The sequence below is a fragment of the Saccopteryx bilineata genome, chromosome 5 (genome assembly GCF_036850765.1).
Source record: "Saccopteryx bilineata isolate mSacBil1 chromosome 5, mSacBil1_pri_phased_curated, whole genome shotgun sequence".
NCBI lineage: Eukaryota > Metazoa > Chordata > Mammalia > Chiroptera > Emballonuridae > Saccopteryx > Saccopteryx bilineata.
Genome location: NC_089494.1, coordinates 141,803,251 through 141,821,508, shown reverse-complemented (window position 1 = coordinate 141,821,508; position 18,258 = coordinate 141,803,251). Strand labels below are relative to the sequence as shown.

The window sequence follows — 18,258 nt, the reverse complement described above, 5'->3', positions numbered from 1 at the left end:
ATTTTTAAAAAGCAGAAACTTATAATAATCATGCTGAATGAAAGAAGTTACATAAAATCAAGACCATATAATGTCTGTGTACTTTCATTTATATGATTAAATCATATGATTTCATTTACAGTCAACTCAAGAAAATGCAAATTAATCTATATCCTTTTATATATAATTCTAGAAAATGCAAACAAACTGAAACAGACAAGTGTTTGGGTCCCAGAGGAATGGAGTGGGCAAGGGTGGTGTGGGACAGCGGCAGGAGAGGAGCAGGAGGGAGCAGAGGGCAAAAGAGGGGGGGAGGGGGGTATCAGCTAGGGCAAGGGCGTGGGGAGAGCCAAGGGACAGCTGGTAGAGGCAGGAGCAGGAGAGGGTAGGAGAAAGGAAGCGGGAGAGGTAAGAGCGCATGCGTTGGGGGAGGGGCGCGGGGGCGGGCGCGGAGGCGGGAACGCCCGGGCAAGGAGGGAGGGCAGTAGAGCGGGGTCAGCTGGCACGGTAGGTGGAGACTACGGACTTCTGCATCATGGCGCGCCTCTTCCGCAGACTCTGGAGCCTGCGCTTCCGAGAAGCCCATTTACGGGTTGTACCCTGCTGGCCCGCTAGCTGTGTCCTCCGCGCCAGGGCGAGTCACCGGGACGCAGGTAGGACGCTAGCCTCGCAGGTCCCGCCGCTGCCTCCAGTCTTCTGGTTTTCCAGTTTCACTTGCCGCGGCTTCGGTGTCTGAGTGCTGGTTCTGGACCCACCTCGGACACCAGCTTGTAAACCTGGAGTGGTAGAAGGGGATCTCTGAGAACTGGAGGAAGGTATAGATCCTCTCCCAGACCATGCACACATTTTTTTTTTCTTTTGCACAAAATTCCGGGCTTAGGAGCCCCTGACGCTTATCCTGGGACTCCAGGCGGAGAACCGTGCGCTTTCCTGTGACGGACGGCCCTTCGTCTTTTACAGTCTTCCCTTCCAGTGCTGTTTGTCCTGTCTGGAAGACTTTGAGCGCCTGTAGATTGGCTTCCTGCCTGCTCTATTTCCCTGTGTTTGCAGGACCCAGGGAGATGGGGCTGATAACTGTCCCCTTGCTGAGGCGGACCAGGGGAATGTGTGTGTGTTTTATGCAAAATGTCTCTGGCGTCTCAGTCAGATTGGGGCACTTTTGCATTTTGCTCCTTAGTACGGAGTCCCCCGTATTTCAGGTCCGTTTCAGGGTAATTTAGTGGCCTTGTGGATTGACTTCCAAGCTGTCTATGAATCCAGTTATGTTCTGTGTCCACTGAAAACATTTAGATATTTTCAACGCTGCTGAAAATATACCCAGTCGCTTGGAGCTCTTTATTCCTGAACGTTTTCAAAATGTCGTGTTAAAGAGAAACACCAGCATTGTGGAGTGGTAGTTGATCCAACATGACTACCCGTCATGGCCTTCAAAACCCTTTGGTGTCTCTAGTAGCCAGTCTGATGATATTTGTTGCCTGCCTACTGTGTGCCAAGCACTGGTTTGCTGAGAACCGCCAGTGATGGAAATGTCACAATTGTAGGCTGGAAGTCTTGTCACTCCTCTTTATAGGTTAGTGGTTTCAACAGAAACGTGTCCTTTGTGAATGTGCACTTTGTGCTGTCAGAAACAGCCTAATGAATTGCCCTCGGATCTAAAGTTCTTCGGCAACAGGAGAATTTGGCCAGACACCAATATATAACTAGAGCTGTGTAACTTACCAGACACCCCCTCCTGGGCAATTATCCTAAGGAAGTAATTCAAACACACAAAGCTGTATGTGCAAAGATGTTTTTTTTTGTTTGTTTGTTTTTGTTTTTTTTTTGGTGGGCCATTAGCTTTAATACTAGCTTGCACCCAGCGGGCAAGAAATACACACAGTTCAACAACACCTCCCTTTCCATTCAGGGCTCCCAAAGCCACGACTTATCCGAGTTTCCTAGAATCAAAGGTTTCTAGCTCACTAGCCTTATTCACCTCTGTTCCCCATCTCCTCTCTCTCTGCACAAACTGGCTTCTTCTTCAGCACTCCACCATCTTGGCTGCTTCTCCTGGCCTCCTCCACGTGGCCTTTCTCTGCTCTCCTCCCTGCTCTCTGCCCTCCTCCTAGAACGCCATCACTCTTCCCTTTTTAAAACCTTTTGGCACGAAAGCCCTCCCCCAACACACATTAATACAATCACGCCCATCCCAAGCAAGAAGGGCAATTAATACTATCACCTGGGCGATGGACTTCCACATGGGCAGCACCATCTTTAACAAAGTGAGCATAATGTATTGATATTTTATTGGCCCAACACAGCTCTTTGGCCCCTTGAGTGCAGGTGCAAAGGCTAGCTTAGGGGTATCCTAATTAAGTTAATAACAATGTGCCTACCAAATAGTTTAAGTTTAAAAAATTTGGCTCTCAAAAGAAATTTTAATCATTGTACTGTTGATATTTGGTTCTGTTGACTAATGAGTTTGCTGACCACTGGGTTATCTCATAGGTGTTGACTAGAAAATTCCAAACTAGCTGATTAAGATTACATTTCTGGGGATGGTCAAAACTGTATTAGGTCAGGTACTAAGTCAAGATTTGGTATCATGGGCTTTAGCATAAGTGATGCCATTTTAGACTAATAATTAGATCAACATGAAACATTAACAAGAGAAAATAAATAACCAAATTTAATTACATGGATATGTGTGGGAACCCCACATACACAAGAGGTTCAGAGCTACAAAATGAAAGTGAGGTAGGTATGGCATTCGGAGCTAAGGATGAGGTAAGGTGCCTTGGGGCTTTGAAGGGGAGGAAGGTCATTGCCAGATGATAAGAAGAGCAGATATTCAGTAATTAGGTGTTTGCCCTGACCTCTGGATAGGTCATAACACTATCTCTAGTAATAACTCTTGTTATAGGCAAGGTCCTTAATTTAAATTCTTTAAAGGAGAGTGTAAAGCCAGTAGCCATGGCCACCATCACTGCTGCCTGGCCAATGCAGGTTCGCATTTGATTCGGACAGATGGTAATGAAACAACGGAGCTGTTGGTCAAATAAGTTTGTAAATATGATATATATGTTTTCTCTCTTATAGTTTGCATTGGGTGTGGGGGACAGACTGTAAGCAGGCAGGGTCATTATAGCTTAAGGCTTAGTTTTTTTTTATAAATAAATTTTTATTTTAATGGGGTGACATCAATAAATCAGGGTACATACATTCAAAGAAAACATTTCCAGGTTATCTTGTTATTTAGTTCTGTTGCATACCCATCACCTGAAGAGAGATCGTCCTCCACCACCCTCCATCCAGTTCTCTCTGTACCCCGCCCCCTCCCCTCTCCCTTCTTCCCTCCCCCCACCCCCCATAGCCAGCACATTCCTGTTCATGCCTCTTAGTCTCGCTTTTATGTCCCACCAATGTATGGAATCCTGCAGTTCCTGTTTTTTTCTGATTCACCCATTTCACCCCGCACAATGCTACCAAGACTCCACCATTCCGCTATAAGTGATCCGATGTCACCCTTTCTCCTAGCTGAATAATATACCATGGTGTATATGTGCCCCGTCTTCTTTATCCAGTCCTCTATTTTTTTTACAGTGATTAACAGCCTTTAAGCAAACTCTTGGCCAATACAGCAAGAATCCATGAATGAGTAGTGTCCTTAACATGTTCCCCAAGTCCAAGTTGGCCCCATCACCATGCCAAATCCCCGAAAAATGCAACCCAACCACAGTTCAGTCTGTTAGGAGCCGCCACAGGGAGCAGGAGTCCAGGAAAGTTCCCCACAGGAAAAGTCCGCATGGCACTGGAATTGTTGTCACCATTCTATACTTTGCAGCTCATGTCCATGTCCCAATGACCGCTGCTTCTAGCTGGTAATGATTCAGGCAGACTGGAAAAAACCATTTGCAGCATGCGTGGATATGGAGCTTCTGTTCTCCTCTGCCTGGGGAGTTGAGACCAGGTTGCTTTTCCCTGGAGCTCTGTGACTGTGGCCTGGTAAAGAGAACCTTAGGATACACTAAGCTGGGTGGCAAAGGTAAATTCATAATACAAGTTGGCATAAGGAGGAAAGAGAGCTCTAAATTAGGAGTAGGTCCCAGCCTGAAATATGAGTGGGGCATTGAGGTAGGAGGGATAAAGGAAACACTATATATTAAGCAAAGCAGCAGAAAATAGGACTATCAACACCCACAACAGAGATCTTTGAGGGAAGAATAAAAAACCTGACTATTCAGGCAAAACATAGTTAAGTGGCCCTTGTGCAAATGAGATCAGTTTACCTGCTTCTTGGAAGAAATACCCTAGGCTCGTCCACAGTGTCGTAGATGGGGCCGATGGCCCTGGGCACCTTCAGCCTTCAGTGGCAAACCCCAGCTTTCTGGGCAAGGTTAGGTCATAGGTGGTTGGAGCAGGGCTGGAAGAGACTGAACCCTCCCTTAGGGGAGCGAGGGGGAAGCCCACCTTCCAGTGTCCCTGTTTCCTCACAGCAGAGGCGTGTAAGCCTGGAAGGCTTTAGCTCAATGACCTTCCTTTCCACTATTGAAGCAGGACCCAGATGGCATCCTATGAGACCCTTTTGGGTGTTGGAGCCTTTAAGGGTGTATCCTAAAAGCTGGTAGTTCCCCTGATCTCTATTGGGCTTTTTCTGCCTCTAGGTATCTTAAAAGCCATTCTCAGAAGATCTCGCTGAGGGGTTTGAGGATCCCCTTCCGCCTATATAAATCTTTTCCATATATCTGGAGCTATTTGGAAAAAAGACAGAACAGTGTTATTAGCTAGATCTAATAAAGAAGGTAGTAGTTTGCAGGCGAAAAAGATTTGGTGTCTCCTGTTCATCAGCATTCAAAAGAAATGTAATTTTTTTTTTTTTTTTTTTTAAGTAAAAAGCATGATATGGTAGGCCCGTCGGAGTCATTGGCCTGGTGTGCAGGATTCCCGGGTTCGATTCCCGGCCAGAGCACACAAGAGAAGTGCCCATCTACCTCTCCATTCCTCCCCCTCTCCTTCCACCCGCAGCCAAGGTTCCACCGGAGCAAATCCACCCTGGACCCTAAGGATGGCCCCATGGCCTCTGCCCCAGTCACCAGAATGGCTCCGGTTGCAACAGAGCAACATCCCGGATGGGCAGAGCATTCCCCCCGGTAGGCATGCCAGGTGGATCCCAGTCAGGCACATGCAGGAGTCTGTCTGACTGCCTCCCCATCCCCATCCTCAGAAATATACAAAAAATAAATAAATAAAAGAAAAATACTAAAAAAAAAAAAAAAAAAAAAAAGGGGGGGGGGCATACCCTTGTGCTAAAGCACCAGGGAGCATGGAGTGAGCTTGAGTATGTCCTATGAAACATGGAGCTCTATGTTGACATATAAGTCTTTGAAGAAGGAGGAACTGCTGAAATAATTTATCAGCATTTGTCCCTAAGACAGCAGTCTTTATAGTGGGAACACCATACGTAAATATTTGCTGTCTGTCTATAGATTAAGGGGGGAATATGGCAAATGCTGAAAGGCCATGATCTTTGTGCCCCTCCCCTCCCCCAACCCCCTCCCTCTCCTCCCCCCACCCTGTAACCCCAACACTGTTGTTCATGTCTCTGAGTCTCATCTTTATGTCCCACCTATGTATGGAAACATATAGTTCTTAGTTTTTTCTGATTTACTTCTTTCACTCAGTATAATGTTTTCAAGGCCCATCCATGTTGTTGTAAAAGATCCTATGTCATCATTTCTTAGGGCTGAGTAGTATTCCATAGTATATATATACCAAAGCTTTTTAATCCACTCATCCTCTGATGGACACTTGGGCTGTTTCCAAATCTTTGCTATTGTGAACAATGCTGCCATAAACATGGGGGTGCATTTCTTCTTTTCAAACAGTGCTATGGTGTTCTTGGGGTATATTCCTAACAGTGGTATAGCTGGGTCAAAAGGCAGTTTGATTTTTAATTTCTTGAGGAATCTCCATATTGTTTTCCACAGTGGCTGCACCAGTCTGCATTCCCACCAGCAGTGCAGGAGGGTTCCCTTTTCTCCACATCCTCGCCAGCACTTATTCTGTGTTGTTTTATTGATGAGCGCCATTCTGACTGGTGTGAGGTGATATCTCATTGTGGTTTTAATTTGCATTTCTCTAATCATTAGTGATGTTGAACATTTTTTCATATGCCTATTGGCCATCTGTGTGTCCTCTTTGGAGAAGTGTCTATTCATTTCTTTTGCCCATTTTTGGATTGGATTGTTTGTTTTCCTGGTATTAAGTTTTACAAGTTCTTTATAAATTTTGGTTATTAACCCCTTATCAGACGCTATGTCAAATATATTCTCCCATTGTGTAGTTTGTCTTTTTATTCTGTTCTTATTGTCTTTAGCTGTGCAGAAGCTTTTTAGTTTGATAAAGTCCCATTTGTTTATCCTGTCTTTTATTTCACTTGCCTGTGGAGACAAATCAGCAAATATATTGCTGCGACAGATGTCAGAGAGCTTACTGCCTATGTTTTCTTCTAAGATGCTTATGGTTTCACGGCTTATATTCAAGTCTTTTATCCATTTTGAGTTTATTTTTGTGAGTGGTGTAAGTTGGTGGTCTAGCTTCATTTTTTTGCAGGTAGCTGTCCAGTTTTCCCAACACCATTTGTTGAAGAGGCTGTCTTTACTCCATTGTATTGTCTTACCTCCTTTGTCAAATACCAGTTGTCCATAGAGCTGTGGGTTTATTTCTGAGTTCTCTGTTCTGTTCCATTGATCTATGTGCCTGTTCTTATGCCAGTACCATGCTGTTTTGAGTACAATGGCCTTATAATATAACTTGATATCTGGAAGTGTGATACCTCCCGCTTTTTTCTTCCTTTTCAGGATTGCTGAAGCTATTCGTGTTCTTTTTTGGTTCCATATAAATTTTTGGAATATGTGTTCTATGTCTTTGAAGTAAGTCATTGGTATTTTCATTGGTATTGCATTGAATTTATAAATTGCTTTGGGTAATATAGACATTTTAATGATGTTTATTCTTCCTAACCATGAGCACGGTATATGCCTCCACTTATTCGTATCTTCCCTGATTTCTTTTATCAATGTTTTATAATTTTCCGAGTACAAGTCTTTAATCTCCTTGGTTAGATTTATTCCTAGGTACTTTATTTTTTTGGTTGCAATGGTAAAGGGGATTGATTCTCTGATTTCTCTTTCTGACAGTTCATTATTAGTGTATAAAAATGCCTCTGATTTCTGAGTATTGATTTTATATCCTGCCACCTTGCCAAATTCTTTTATAAGGTCTAGTAGTTTTTTGACTGAGACTTTAGGATTTTCTATATACAATATCATGTCATCTGCAAATAATGATAGTTTTACTTCTTCTTTTCCAATTTGGATGCCTTTTATTTCTTTTTCTTGTCTGATTGCTGTGGCTAGGACTTCCAGAACTACGTTGAATAAGAGTGGTGAAAGGGGGCACCCCTGCCTTGTTCCTGATCTTAAGGGGATTGCTTTTAATTTTTGCCCATTGAGTATGATGTTGGCTGTGGGTTTGTCATAGATGGCCTTTATCATGTTGAGGTATGTTCCCTGTATTCCCACTTTGCTGAGAGTTTTGATCATGAATGGGTGCTGGACTTTATCAAATGCTTTTTCTGCATCTATTGAAATTATCATGTGGTTTTTCTCCTTCCTTTTGTTTATGTGATGAATCACATTGATTGATTTGCGAATATTGTACCAGCCTTGCCTCCCAAGAATAAATCCTACTTGATCATGGTGTATGATTTTTTCCATATATTGCTGGATCCGGTTTGCTAATATTTTGTTGAGGATTTTTGCATCTAAGTTCATCAGGGATATTGGCCTATAGTTTTCTTTTTTTGTGTTGTCTTTGCCTGGTTTTGGAATCAGAATTATGCTCGCCTCATAAAAGGAGTTTGGAAGTCTTCCTTCCTCTTGAATTTTTTGAAATAGCTTGAGAAGGATAGGAGTTAGTTCTTTGAATATTTGGTAGAATTCACTTGTGAAGCCATCAGGCCCAGGACTTTTCTTTTTTGGGAGTTTTTTGATAGCTGTTTCAATCTCATTTGTTGTAATTGGTCTGTTTAGGTTTTCTGATTCTTCCAGATTGATTTTTGGAAGATTATATGATTCAAGGAAATTGTCCATTTCATCTAGGTTGTCTAGTTTTTTGGCATACAGTTCTTCATAGTATTTTCTTACAATATTTTGTATTTCTGTTGTGTCAGTTGTTATTTCTCCACTCTCGTTTCTAATTTTATTTATTTGAGTCCTCTCTCTTTTTTTCTTGGTGAGTCTTGTTAAAGGTTCATCGATCTTGTTTACCTTTTCAAAGAACCAGCTCCTGGTTTCATTGATCCTCTGTATTGTTTCTTTAGCCTCTATGTCATTTATTTCTGCTCTGATCTTTATTATTTCCTTCCTTCTACTAGCTCTGGGCTTTACTTGCTGTTCTTTTTCTAGTTCTTTTAGATGCAGGGTTAAGTTGTTTATTTGAGCTTTTTCTAGCTTCTTGAGGTATGCCTGTAATGCTATAAACTTCCCTCTCAGGACTGCTTTTGCTGTGTCCCATACATTTTGAGTTGATGTATGCTCATTATCGTTTGTTTCTAGGAATTTTTTAATTTCTTCTTTGATCTCAATGTTAACCCATTCATTGTTTAATAACGTGCTATTTAGTTTCCAAGTGTTTGAATGTTTTTCAATTTTTCTATTGTGGTTGATTTCTAGTTTAATGCCATTGTGATCAGAGAAAGTGCTCGATATGATTTCAATCTTCTTAAATTTGTTGAGCCCGCTTTTGTGCCCTAACATGTGGTCTATTCTAGAGAATGTACCATGAGCGCTTGAAAAGAATGTATATTCTGCTGTTTTAGGGTGAAAGGTTCTGAAGATATCTATTAAATCGAGTTGATCTAATATGTCCTTTAAGTCTGCTGTTTCTTTGTTAATTTTCTTTCTTGAGGATCTGTCTAATGATGTTAATGGGGTATTGAAATCTCCTACTATTATAGTGTTGCTGTTGATCTCGCCCTTTAAGTCTATCAAAGTCTGCTTTATATATTTAGGTGCTCCTATATTAGGTGCGTAGATATTTATAATGGTTATATCTTCCTTTTGTATTGCTCCCTTTATCATTATGTAGTGACCTTCTTTATCTCTAGCTATGGTCTTTGTTTCAAAGTCCATTTTGTCTGATATAAGTATTGCTACCCCAGCTTTTTTTTCATTTCCATTTGCGTGAAATATTTTTTTCCATCCTTTTATCTTCAGTCTGTGTGCATCTTTTGATTTAAGGTGTGTCTCTTGTAGACAGCATATGTATGGGTCCTGTTTTCTTATCCATGCAGCTACCCTATGTCTCTTGATCGGATCATTTAATCCATTAACATTTAAGGTTATTACTGATATGTAATTGTTTGTTGCCATTTTTTTTCTTTAAAACTGTTTTTCTCTTTTGCTATATTCTTTTTTTTCCTTTGATCTGTTTACAAGAGGTCCCTTAGCATTTCTTGCAGCCTTGGTTTGGTTGCAGTGAAATCCTTGAGTTTTTTTTTGTCTGTAAAGCTTTTTATTTCTCCTTCTATTTTAAATGATAGCCTTGCTGGATAAAGTAGTCTTGGTTGTAGGTTCTTGTTCTGCATTACTTTGAATATTTCTTGCCATTCCCTTCTGGCCTCAAGTGTTTCTGTTGAGAAGTCAGAAGTCATCCTTATGGGGGCTCCTTTGTAGGTGATTGTCTTTTTTTCTCTAGCAGCTTTTAATATTTTCTCTTTATCATTTAGCTTTGGTAATTTAATTATGATGTGTCTTGGTGTTGGTTTCTTTGGGTTTCTCCTTAATGGAGTTCTCTGTGCTTCCTGAACATGTGAAATGTTTTCCTGCCTTAATTGGGGGAAGTTTTCTGCTATAATATGTTTGAACAAAGTCTCTATCCCTTGTTCTTTCTCTTCTTCTTCAGGAACCCCTATGATGCGGATGTTATTTCTCTTCATGTTGTCACAGAGCTCTCTTAGAGTTTCCTCAGACTTTTTGAGTCTCTTTTCTTTTTTCTGCTCTGCTTCCGTGCCTTTATTTATTGTGTCCTCTAACTCACTGATTCGATTCTCTGCTTCATCCATCCTGCTTTTAATTCCTTCCATTGTATTCTTTATTTCAGATATTGTATTTGTCATTTCTGTCTGATTCTTTTTTATTATTTCAATGTCCTTTTTTATATTTGTTATCTCTTTATTTAGGTTTTCGTAATGGCCATCTATGGTGGTTCTAATATCTTTGAGCATCCTAACAATCGTTATTTTAAACTCTGCATCTGGTAATTTGGTTATATCTGATTCACTTAGGTCCTTTTCTGGGGATTTCTCTTGGTTTATTTGTGTTGTATTTCTCTGCCTCCGCATTTTATCTTCTCGAGAGTGGCTGTGATCACGTGCTCGGGTGCACAAGGGTTGGTGGCCTTGGCCTTTGCGCCGCCCCTGTGTGTGACGTTATGCTCTGTCCTGAGGGCACTGGCAAGCACCTTTGCTCTGCTGCGGGTCTCCACCTGTTTCCAAGCTTTCGCCCTGCCTTTGCAGGATGCTCCCATTCAAGGAACAGCTGCTAGCCTTGGCTCTACCGCCAGGCAGGGCTGCGTGCCCAAGCTCAGCTTCGTAGTGGAACTCCGCCTCTTCTGGGTTTTTGGCTCCACCCTCGCGGGAGGAGCAGGCTACCAAGTCAGACCGCAAGCCTGGGTTGCACAGGCGGGGCAGGGATGTGCTCCTCTGCCCTTGCTCCGGGGCTGGTTTCTACCCTTTCTGGGTTTCCTGCCCTTCTCCCGGAGGCTGGATTACAGGCTGCCGGCAGCTGAGCTTGGCCGCTTTTGCACGCCCCCTTCTCCCTAGCCGGGCAAGATTGAGCTCACACCTGAGCCCACTGGTGGCCAGCCGGCTTCCGCCCCTGCCAGCAGAACCGCGCTTTTGTCTCCCGCTGCCGCCCGCCCTCCGGGGAGCCCTCAGCCGCGTGGGTGGGGGCGTTGCAGCTCGAACCCTAAGACTCACTACTGTAGACCCGAAAGCTCCCTCCTTCTATGCGACTCTGCTCTGAATGCTGCGGGGGAGCTTGTTTGGCTGCTCTCCTGCTTCCCTTTGCTGGTATTGCGGTTTCCGGGGGAAATATTCACTTCAGCTTTGGGGAGTGACTCGTCGCAGGGGTTAGGGTGGCTATCTCCCAAAATGTTTCTCCGTATGCCTCCTAGATTGCACTCTCTTCCTGTTACTGTGGTTCTCTCCCCTCTCCCTCCGTCTCCAGGAGCCCCGGGTGAGTGTTTGTGAGAGAGATGTTCTGCGTGGTCCCTTTAAGAAGGATCCTGGGTCTGAGAAATCAGACTCTCTCACAAACAGTATCCTGACTTGTTTCCAGCTAAATACTGTCCTTACGCTTCTTCTGGGCTCTGGGGCTGCAGGCTGGGTCTTTGTTCCTGGGGCTCAGGACCTTTTCCCCTCTGCTAAACTCACTTCCCGCCACGCGAGTCTCTCCCTGCTGCCGTTCACTCCGAGAAGCTGGGCAGCCCTCTCCGCGTCTCCGCTTTTCCTACCAGTCTCTGTGTGGCTTCTTCAGCGTTCCTTGGTTGAAGAGTCCTTTTAGTTTAGTCCAAAGTTGGTTTTTCCAGCTGATAGTTCATAAAATTAGTTTGTAATCCACATTGGTTCTGGGAGGTAGATGCTGGTACGTCCGCCTACTCCAGCGCCATCTTGTCTCTCAACTTAAGGCTTAGTTTTAAGACCTGCAAAGATGTTTTTAAGAGCACTAAAGAACCAGAAACTGGCTATAAGCCAATGTCCATCAGTTAAGAGATGCTTACATAAACCATGAAAGTTCAGTAAACTATTAGGCATCAATTAAAAATGATTGACAGGTAATAAAGGGCTTCAGTGTGGACAATATCACTTATTGGCTGTGTCTTTGGGCACATCTTGAACTTGGTAAGCTTAAACCTGTTTTTTTATTTTATGAATAATGACAATAGTAGGGTTGTGCAGAATAAATGGGAAAAATAATTTAAAATGCTTTTCACAATGGTTGGCACTTAGTAAGCACACTATAAATATTAATTATACTTACATAAATAAATGGAAAAGACAAAAGTATAGTCCACATTTAACTCCCATTGTGGACTTGGGGAAGGTTGAAGAGAAAGAGAAATGAGAAGATGTTGAGAGTGACAGAGAGCCGTCCTCCAGCCCTGAGACTTCTGATATGCCAGAGGCAAGGCCCCTGTGATTTTGGCATCCAGACTGACAAAGAGCAGATTGAACAGGAAAGTTAGAAGTATTTGGAGGAAATAATCTGTTGTTTCAGGAAAACATTCTTTCTAGAGATACTCTGCTTAGAGACCATCTGAGCAGAAGTTTAAAACAGTCCAGTCGCTGTGGTGGGAGAGAAGGTTAATTCTGCAGATTAGGGTTGGCTGGGATTCGTTTTACCCCAGTTCGTAATAGGTTCTTTTAGTTTCAACCAGTAGTTATTGAGATGAGGCTGGCTCGTGTATGACAATTGCAACCATGACTGGAAAGGTTAGCAAAACCAGAAGGAGATAGACAGTGGGTGACCATAAGAGCAAGAGTATGCTTTCGTAAAGAGGAGAAAATCAAGGCCCACCTCTTGGAACATATGAGCAACAAGAAATACAGCCTGTGCAAATCAGCACAAAGAGAGGAACCAAAGGAATCTGAGTTTATGAAAGCATACATAGTTCAAGCATACATTCGACGGCTATGTATTCGACAGCAGCAACCCAGGTATTTTGACTTTTTGGTAGTGAAGATATCAAGAGAGTGCAGAGAGAATCGAACAGCATGAGGTTCCCAAAGGACCCATATGAGATGCAGGTGATGAGGGCTGAGAACAGGAAACACCTGCACACATGCACAAAAGGATGAGGAGGCTAGTGCTGAATCCTGCTCTCTAGCCACTGGTGGCCCAAAGATTTAACTCATTCCCAAGTGAGACCTTGCTGTGTGCTATACGTATGTGCACCTAAATTACTGTTTGGTAAAGATGCCCAGAATTGGCTCATAATACAGTTTTATTCAAGCTTTAGTCATTTCCTGAAGCATCTGTTCCTCTGCTCAGGCTGCCATGACAAGAATACTGTGGGCTGGGTGGCTGAGACCACAGAAACGTATTTCTTTGACAGATGTCAGTGATGGCCAGGCCCCTCAGGACCGAAGGGGCAGTTCTGGGAGGAGAAATCAAGGACAGTTCATTCTAACTAGCAAAGACGGGCTTTACTCGGACTTTCCTGTTTTTTACCTTTGAGGTCGCCTCTGTGTGGCAGGTCCCAGCTTAAATCACTCTGGCACATTGGCACTGGTCGTCTGTTAGCATCTTGCCCTTGGTAGAAGGTTTACAAGATGTAGTTATACCCATATATCTACTAGTCTTTTAAGTTGCCTAAATTAGAATGCCTTCCACTTCCCTTATGCTTAAACACATAGTTCACATCCATTAAAATTAGTTCTAATACTACTTGCTCTTAAAACAATGACAGAAACAACTCTACTTGATAACCCAGCCTAAAACGTTTTTTAAAATGTTTCCACCATTCTGTCAGCAGTTTAACTTTCATTGCTTTGTAAAACTCCTTTATTGTCATCTTGAATAGTGCTCTAAAGCTTAGATAGCACATTTTTCTCAATTTAATCGGTTTCCATATTTGGTGTACTCAAGGTCAAGAATAGCTCCACAGTTCTCCCCTTTTATTCCTAAATCATCAGTGTATCTTCTCCACTGGGTCAGTCCCATTCAAATACTGGAATACTGGGGTGTTTCTCATATTAAAAAAAAATGCTCTTAACCTCACTTTCCTTCAGCTCCCACCAGGGGACTCAGAAGCCGGATCTGTAGGCACCATCGCCTTTCTCTTCTCTCATTAAAGCTGCCGGTGAGATTTGGCCCCGCTCCTCTACCGAAGCTGCTCTGTTTCAGGTCAGCAGTGGTCATGCTGCTAAACTCAGTGGTCATTTATCAGTCATCTCTTGGTCTTTCAACACAGTAGATTAAGATTATATTATTTTTCTTAAAAGACTGAGCACCCAGGACGCCACAGTCTTTTGGCTTCCTTCTCATCTCTGCCCGCTGCTCCCCATATCCTCAGCTTATTTGGCGTGCCTCAGAGTCAAGCCCTTAGGCCTGTCTGTTCTGACTACATTCACTAACGTGGAGATCTCCCAGTCTCATGGCTTTAAATACATCTATACCTTAGGCCTCTCCCTGGACTCTAAATCCATGTATCCAACTGCCAACATGACCTCTTCATTTGAATATCTAATCGATGTTGTTAAACTTGCATCCAATACCAAGCTCCCAAATCTACTCCTCCTGTCATCTTCCCCATCATCCTGTGTGTGATCCACACCTTGGAGCAGCGACCCTGGGCCCTCTTCTTTCTCTCACATGCCACATCTGGTCTAGCAGCACATCCATCGGCTCTGCTGCCAGAAGGCGTCTAGTGTCTGAGCGCTTCTCAGTCCCTCTACAGCTCCCACCTGATTCCATCTCTCAGGGGGATTACTTTTGTACTGATTTCCTGGCTTTGGCCTTTGCCCTGCTTCAATTTTTTTTTAATGTGTATCTGCTACTAATCCTTTAAAAATGTTAAGTCCTGCCATACCTCTGCTAACCTCCCACTGACTTCCAAACTTACTCAGAATCAAAGCCAGTCTATACAGTAGCATTCAAGGCCCTAACTGATCCGGCTCCCATTACCTTTCCGTCCTCACGGCCACTAACCTCCCCTCGCTCGCGCCACCCAGTGGCTCTGACCTCCTGGCCGCTTCTCGGGCCTCCAGGCCCGCCCCACCTGTCTGTCCTCTTGCTGCAGTGCTCTTCTCCTAGATGTCCACACGGCTGTTTGTTCATTTCCTTCAAATCTCTGCTGACATGTCGCCTTCTCAGGAAGGCCTTCCCTGACTACTTCGTTCGTGTGTGCTCACACATATGCACACACACATAAATACATATACACACACATCCTCACTCTCTAATCGCCTTTGTGATTTTTGAAAAATCACCTGAAGTTCTGTATTTATTTACTTAGTTAATTCCTAAGGGCATTGATTCTTGTCTTTTTTTTTTTTTTTATCCCTGTATTGCTAACATCTAGAACAGTATCTGGCATATACAGTAGGTGCTCTGTAAATATTTGTTGACTAACTGAATGAATGAAGAAATGAATATTTATTAACTGCCAAGTCACTGTAACATATACTAAGAATATATTGAACAAAGATAATTATTTCAGACTTTCAGATTCTAGTCTAATGAGACATCCAGACAAATTAACCTGCGATTATTGTGACTAAATAGTCTATCAGGGAAGTGCTGAGGGACGTTAACACTGAGGAGGACCTTGCAGCACAGGCTTGGGGGAGAGGGACGGCCAGGGAAGGTCTCTCGGAGGATGGAATATAAACTGCGGTCAAAGATGAGAGACCTCCAGCTTCTGGTCCAGGCTGTAAGAAGCTGAGAAGTCTTCGTGCCACCTGAACCAGTGGAAAGCTGGGCAGACCATGACATGTGCTGTGGAACTTGGAGGACTGCAGTTCAGAGGGACTGGAGCACAGTGGGAGGGAGGAGTCCAAAGTGGTGACCAGGGCCAACCAGACAGGGCCTGTAAGTCACATTAAGAATTTTGAAATTGAACTTGGGTATATTATGTTGCACTGAGAAGTTTGGGGCAGTAAGAAAAAGGAAGAGGTCAGGATAGGCAAGGACATACACGTGAGGAGACTTTTGTAGTAATCCATGCCAGAGGTAATGGTGGCCTCTAATGCAAGATGGTAGCAAGGAAGCGAGAATAAACAGATCCGGAATGATTTAGGAAGTAGGACCAACAGGGCTTGCAAGGAAAAGGGGAGAGTCATAGACGACGGCCTGGCTTTCTGGGTTGAAACATGGGGTGGATGAGCTAAAACATGTCTGAGGAGGAGCAGCTTTAGGCTGGGGTGGGTGAGATTCATGAAGGCCTTTTGTGTAGGTTGTTTGAGGTGGGAGATTGCAGTGGAGATATCCAGGTGTTTACATTACAGTGTGGGCAAAAGTAGCTATACAGTTCTTATGGAAAAAGACACGCAGGTTATGATTATTATAATAGCTCTCTTAACTCAAAAGAATGTCACTCACAGCTGTAAACCTACTTTGCCCAGCCCTGTATATGGATCTGGAACTCAGCAGAGAGATGCAGGGTGAGAGAAAACAGACTTGGAGTCTCATCATGTAGATGATGCTTGAAGCTACTAAATGGATAGAACCACCCGGGAGCAGGTGTGGAGTGATGACAGAAGAAAGCCTGGGATGGAGAGACTCTGCTGAAGAACCCCAAGGTTCCGGGGTGAGAGGAAGGGGAGTGAGGAAGGCTACTAAATGGATAGAACCACCGGGAGCAGGTGTGGAGTGATGACAGAAGAAAGCCTAGGATGGAGAGACTCTGCTGAAGAACCCCAAGGTTCCGGGGTGAGAGGAAGGGGAGTGAGGAAGGCTACTAAATGGATATAACCACCCGGGAGCAGGTGTGGAGTGATGACAGAAGAAAGCCTAGGATGGAGAGACTCTGCTGAAGAACCCCAAGGTGCCAGGGGCGAGAGGAAGGGGAGTGAGGAAGGCTACTAAATGGATAGAACCACCTGGGAGCAGGTGTGGAGTGATGACAGAAGCCTAGAAGAGATTCTGCTGAAGAACCCCAAGGTGCCAGGGGCGAGAGGAAGGGGAGTGAGGAAGGCTCCTGAAAGGGACAAACTGGATGTTCAAGAGAGTGTGACCCCAAAGGAGAGAGTGCGTCAGTACTACGGAGAAGTAAAGGAGATAAGGAGGAGTGTTCCTAGTTTTCTAAGAAGCCCCCCGTTAGCTCTCTAAGAGCTGACTCAGTGCAGTGGGAGGGGCGACGTGTCCTCAGTGAGTCACACCTGAGGCACTCATGTTGACAGCTTGCCCCACGTTGCTGATCTAACTTTGCTCACTTAACTTGGTTAAGGTGGAGCCTTCTTTGTTTTTCCATTGTAAAGGAATATTTTCTTCCTTGTAATTAATACTCTTTGACCTCATATTTTGAAAATATTTGACTACTCCCTTCTTCAGCAGTCTTTCACCTAGGGGGTTAGACTTCCCTGATGATTCTTGCTTGAATCAGTTATTATTCTAGTGATTCCAAAAATGCTGATTTTTAAAAATTTGATCATTACATCTCCAGTTATTAGTTGGCATTCTGTCTGATAACTCTGAGAGCCATTGAGCAATTGTAATTGTCACAGAAATACATTTTGCCTTGCTCCTCAATAGGTGAGTTCCTGGACTGTGTGGAATTGAGCCCTATTTCCACAGGAAAATTTCAGAGGTATATTTCCATAGTAAAAACAAAATTCCTGTAGCCTTATAAAAACTATTTTAAAAAGACAACTTTTAATATATTTTAACACATAATAATCCTCTACTAGAATGTAAACAACAAGGAATCAATAATATGCAATATAGAAATAACACACTGTGCATTATTATGACCTGCTAATGAAGTGGTATGTCTCTTCTTGCTAAAAGATTATTTAGGAATTTTTTGTAAACAAAAATGAATTTCAAATATGATTTTCTGACATGTTTGATACTTGTTAGTGACGTGTGTATAAAATTCCATCTTCAATACTATGGTCAGGTCACTTGCCCTTTGGTCCTCTGTTTTCTCACTTGTCAGTTGAGGTGGATAGATTATAAGATTCCTTCAAAATTGTAATGCAGAATGATGAAAAAAGCATTTATTATGCATCTTGGGCTTCCTACATACTTTATTTGGCTAAAGAGAGTCCAGTTGACCTTGAGCAACATGGGTCTTAGGGGCACTGTTGAAACCCTGCACCTAACTACTGGTTGGCTCTCTGCATGTGCATATTCCCAGCTTTGGATAAAAAACACTGTCTTGTCCTAGTTTCTCTGTTTATGTTCCTTGGAGAGAAGTAGTAAGAAAGGAGCCAGAGAGAGCAGAAGACAGGAAACAAAATGTGTACAAAAATTATGAAGCGTTAGAATAGGTTATGGCAGCTCTCAGTTTCCCTTTCAGGAGTATGTGCTGTTGGAATCTCTTTTTTCTTCCACTCAAGAAGATTTTTAATAAAGACCTCCCCTGACAAACAAAATCAGAGATATCTTTATAAACCCGCAAGAGAAAGGAGTTTAATAACCCACCAGCTCAACGTTCTTTTTTCTCCAATCACTCAACTACTCCCAGCTGCATCCTGACAGGAACTACTCCTTTGAACATAGTAATGGAAGA

General features: G+C 43.2%; 1 protein-coding gene across 4 annotated transcripts in view; it reads left to right on the top strand.

The window, feature by feature from the left end:
- Nucleotides 1-472: 472 nt before the first annotated feature.
- Nucleotides 473-18,258, top strand: part of MSRB2 (methionine sulfoxide reductase B2) — a 31,654-nt gene continuing 13,868 nt past the window's right edge. For 3 of the 4 annotated variants that reach the window (XM_066232813.1, XM_066232811.1, XM_066232814.1), the window contains exon 1: nucleotides 473-632. In XM_066232813.1, the coding sequence (XP_066088910.1) occupies nucleotides 515-632 (118 nt within the window). In that variant the 5' untranslated portion in view covers nucleotides 473-514. The remainder of the gene's footprint in view (nucleotides 633-18,258) is intronic. The other variant, XM_066232815.1, reaches the window with a different exon arrangement.